Here is a 4,788-nt window from a genome sequence, read left to right as displayed (position 1 = left end):
TTGGCGGTGAGTAGTTGGCCCTTGCGCCTCTTGTATGAGAAGCTAAGATCTTCATTGAGCAATTTCTTCATAGTTGCCACTCTGATGCCCATCTCTCTTGCCAAGGTCCACATGCCCTTACCTGAATCTTGCTGCAACTTTTTGCAGCTTCTCGTTGTGCGGACAGTCAGAACACCTGCTATGATTCTTCTTGCTAGCCACTGCTATCACATTTCTCCAGCTCACATCTCATGACCTTCACGGTATTAAAGGAGCCCTGAATTGTAGCTAAGATTTCCAAATTTTTTGCTCTGGCACAAATCATGATGATGCAGGTCAGTCTCTTCCAATATTCCAGTGCTTTCCAATCATCCATGCTCTCTAGCTCTCACACTCACCAATAGTACACAGAATCAGGTATCCGTTGCAACTTACTGCTATTAAATCCTTCAAATGATTCTGAAATGACAGATAAAAAAATGATCAAATTTATCCCTAACACCTTGTGTATATATATATTCTTTTTTTTTTCTTTAATTTGTTCCATAAAATGTAAGTTTTCAATTAAGAGTTCCTTAAGATTGAGGTTCATCCTGTAGTAATACCTGTTTGAAAGCATCCCTTAACACTTCTGATGTACATCCTTATCTAAGAAGGGGTAGGTATACATCATGTTGGTTTCCATATTTATTCATAATACAGAGTAAACACAGGGCAGATTTGTACAACTCCACAATCAGGTTTAAAAGGAGCAAAAAGTGATTTAAAACTATTATTCTTCCTTTCATTACTAAATATCATTACATAACATTACATTTTACAAAACTCGTGACACATTTTACTACGAGCATGTTTTTTAAACACACAAAAGTAAATCTGATGAAATAAAGAAAATACAAAGTGATTTTTTTTTTTGTGCTCATTGAAGGAATCCCTAAAAGAATCTCTTGTGCTCCGTTTCACAACACGACACTAGTAATCCATTGTGCCTAAGGAAGACTTGAATTCCCTATTGTCTGGTTTCTTTCCTGCACTGTGACGTCAAGCGAGGAACCCTGGCATCCAACAACGCTGACTTACCCTACTGCCCCAACTGTGGCCGCTTAGCTTTTGGCTTATTCCAACATCAAAATTCACTAAAGAATTCAGTGCTATGATTATAAAAATTATATAAATTCTCACGAGGTTTCCCTTTACACATTGATATCTGAATTTCTTAAACATGAAACTTGAGGTCCAACGGTGAAATGGCTTGCGGCCAAGGCTGGGTTGCTGTGGGGATAAGGGAGTGGTTAGGTGTCACGGCCCTGAGTACAATATACCACTGTAGGATTCATGTAGTCACTATCAGTTGAGGAATGGGACTATTGAGTGTGTTATCCATGGGACTACTTCATAAACAGCTGCTAAAGTACATTTCTACTGCTGCCTAGAACTTGAGAAGTAATAATCATAGTAGTCAACAATTTATGGTCCATTGCTTAGCCACGACTTTGTCCCTTTGGCATCATCATCATCGTCATCATCATCATCACCATCAAAGCTTGGAATAATGAATGACTTTAGCACCAGCTGTATATGGTGTCTGTGTTAGTGACTGCATCAAAGCAGTTCCCCAAGTAAGAAAGCACTTAGGCCATTTGATGATTTCATGGAATGGTCAAACATGTGCTAATTATGCACAAACAAGGGACCAGTTTCCAAGTCTAACAGCAAGAGCAAAATTTTCAACATTACAAAACCACAGCACAATTCTTTAGCAATAAAGTACACAGGTAATGAGGTGCCAGTAGTCTCTCAGATAATGGTTACCTACAGAGGAAGAATGGAAGGATGACCATGTAGAAACTACAAGCAAAAACAAAAATGGATGCTGTACAGTTGTCCCACTTCGGAATCTGTGATGGATGGGTTGGCAGAGGAGTACAGTGGTAGATCTTTGGTTACCCTTTGTCCACATGAACGTGGTCAAGAGTTAGCAAATGGTGGCATTTGTGGTGGCAGTTTGTTTTCAATATTTGGAGGTTCATTTCTAACTATTGCAGTTGTGTAAAATATATCTATAATTGTAGCAATTTCACAGTGGAGGAGCAATGAGTCACTAAGCATCAACACTAAGAAGAGTAAATGAGGGATGTAACAAAGGAGAAACATGGGATGGAATAGAGAAAGATTTGGAAAATATATGATGGACATGATGGTGATGAAGATGGTGATGGCAATGGTGCAATTAGTGGTGAGTGATACGGTCACTGTGGGGGGTAGAGGCAAGTGTGTAAGAGCTGAAAACAAATACTGATATCTTTGGTTCAGGCGATTCCCAAGTGGCAGTCAACTGTTTAGTGTGGGGTTTATTGTGTTCCTATTGATGATGTAGTTGGAGGGGCTGGTTGGGTTTGGGCAGAGGTATGTCAGCAACACTAAAACATTTTCTGCTACCTACTATTATTATTACTGTGCTCCTTACAAAAAGCTTCTTTATTTACTTGTCTTTTCCATACAATTGTATCAAATGGTTTAGTATTATCAATAATAACAATAATATAATAATAATAATAATAATAATGACTCGCCGACCAAATGACTACTGAGGAAGATATCCTTACAACACTATGAGTCTTGCCTGGACTCGGAGTAAGCCACAAATATGCAATGGATTCACAGCAGAAAGAAACCAGGACATAGCAACATAACAACTTGGGAGCCAACAAGCAGCTGCTAACTTGCCATACTTAAGCAAAGAGAGCAGCCATGGTAGGTTGCTACGGTAGCCCTATGCACATGTGGGGCAACACATGCACCAACATGAACACATCCACACAAGATAGTGGAGATGGTGGCCGTGTGATACTGAGGAGCTATTCCGTAAGACCTACTTTGTGCTGTCTGAAGTGGAAATTATAATAGTAATAATAATAATTATAAAAAAAATATATTATAAAACAGGAAGAAAAAACAAAATAGAAAACATGGAAAATTATAGTAGTTGCCATATCAATACAAATATGAAGCCAAATGACTTTAAACATAATATCAGTTGAATACACTCCTACAAGAGATGAGCATTAATAAATTTTAATACACAGCAATAACTGCTCACATTGTCACTCAACAGACATATGCAAGAGAACATTCACAATAAACACTAATATTGGGCTTACTTACATACTGATTGTGCCTTCTTTACTACAAAACTTTGATTTTCAGCAGTTTGGTGCAAATTTACAAACATTGTACAGAAGGAGAACAGAAAGAGGCATTTCTACGCAAAAGTACTGACCTATTAAAAAGGGAGGTATATAGTAGAACCCACACAAATGAAAAACACCACTGACAATAATCAGTCATAATAACAATGATGACAATAATAATAATAATAATAAAAATAAAAATTATAACAAAATATATCCCGCATAAAACCTGAAAATGGCATGCCATGCCTTTCTCATGCCATCCTTGTTGAAACACAAATTTGATTGTCTGGGCTACTACCAAATGAGAGGCTGAACAAATAACAGCTGCACTGCAGATGCTCACTAGGGACCCGAGCTCCTGCACGCCATCGCCTATTGTGACTTGACTTGTAAACTGTGACCTTGAGTGTGGGGTTCACCTTAATACAAAATCTACAAAAGTCTACACTTGAAAACAGTACTTAACATGAAAATAGCTGCTAATACTATGAATGACACATTGCACCATCTTCTTCCAAATAAAACTGGTCGTACTGCGCCATAATACTTAGTGCTACTTGTGCACTCAGTCAAGGTCCGCAAATTAAAAAGATGTCAGAGATGAGGGAGGAGATTCTACAGCTAATATCATTAGCAGTACAAGAAGTGAGATTCTTAATGAGTTATCAAGTACTATCTTAAGGAGTGTAAACATACACTGTACATTAATTAGATATAGACCAGGAGTCACGTTTGTCAAGTTTTCGTTGAATACACATTAAAAATGCACTATATTTTCCACAATGATTTCAGTCTATGAAAGGGGCCACCTACCTGTCCTAATACAGCTAACCTCTCCTGAATGACTTGGGGCTGCCCACCCTAGTGTGGCATTAATGAACGGTAATTTCTTCCACTACACATGTTCAATACAAAATGTGGAGAGGAAAATGGTAACAACAAATTAGTGGTTGGTTGGTTGGTTAGGTGGTTGGTCAATGTCCGTACGAAGCAGTGGTCCTGAATGCAGGACCACTATGGATACACTGGGCTCAGCGGTGAGGCAAGATATGCCACTGAATGCACACTACCATCACCTTGTGAAGTAGTGTTCGTTGCACACATCACACCACCACAGATAGGCAGTGTTCCTCTTCTGCCACTGTTGGTTTCCCCAGCAATACTGCAAACTAGAGGTGGACAGCTATAGCTGCTCTTGCCTCAACACAGAGCCCTGGCGGCCCCAGATCGTCCAAGTGAATTTCTTCCCCTCAGTCCTCCATCCTTCACCACACAGGTCACAACACACACACACACTGTCCAGGCTTTTTGTCATTTTAGTTTTGTGCTGCTGGTGCTGCTGCTGCAAACTGCAGCTGAAGGAACCTGGCAGGTGGTGGCAGCTGCATGAGTGGCCTTTGATTATCCCAGGCCCTACATAGTCTTCTTGTGGTCTGAGTGCAAGTGGTGGACTGGGGGTTGGGTCTGGGTCACTTAGTGCATTTACACAGTCACACAGACCAATTTAGTCTCTACTGAGCAATTGATGTAATAATTGTCATGATGGTGACAGCTGCAAACACAAGGTCCCTCAGTACGGTGCGAATCGGTTGTAGCTGCCTCTGTATACTGCCGC

At 39.8% G+C, this 4,788-nt stretch overlaps 1 protein-coding gene across 1 annotated transcript; it reads right to left on the bottom strand.

Moving 5' to 3' along the window:
• Nucleotides 1-653: 653 nt before the first annotated feature.
• On the bottom strand, nt 654-4,788 carry LOC143040306 (uncharacterized; the record flags this gene model as incomplete). Its single annotated transcript, XM_076211196.1, is given in 1 exon segment — nt 654-4,788. A coding segment is annotated over 1 exon segment (45 nt), but the record flags the coding sequence as incomplete, so codon positions are not given.

Source organism: Oratosquilla oratoria, chromosome 28, assembly GCF_046742065.1.
Source record: "Oratosquilla oratoria isolate Oo_2021 chromosome 28, ASM4674206v1, whole genome shotgun sequence".
In the NCBI taxonomy this organism is placed as follows: Eukaryota; Metazoa; Arthropoda; class Malacostraca; order Stomatopoda; family Squillidae; genus Oratosquilla; species Oratosquilla oratoria.
Note: the sequence above shows the minus strand (reverse complement) of the source record. Positions and strands in the feature narration are given on the sequence as shown.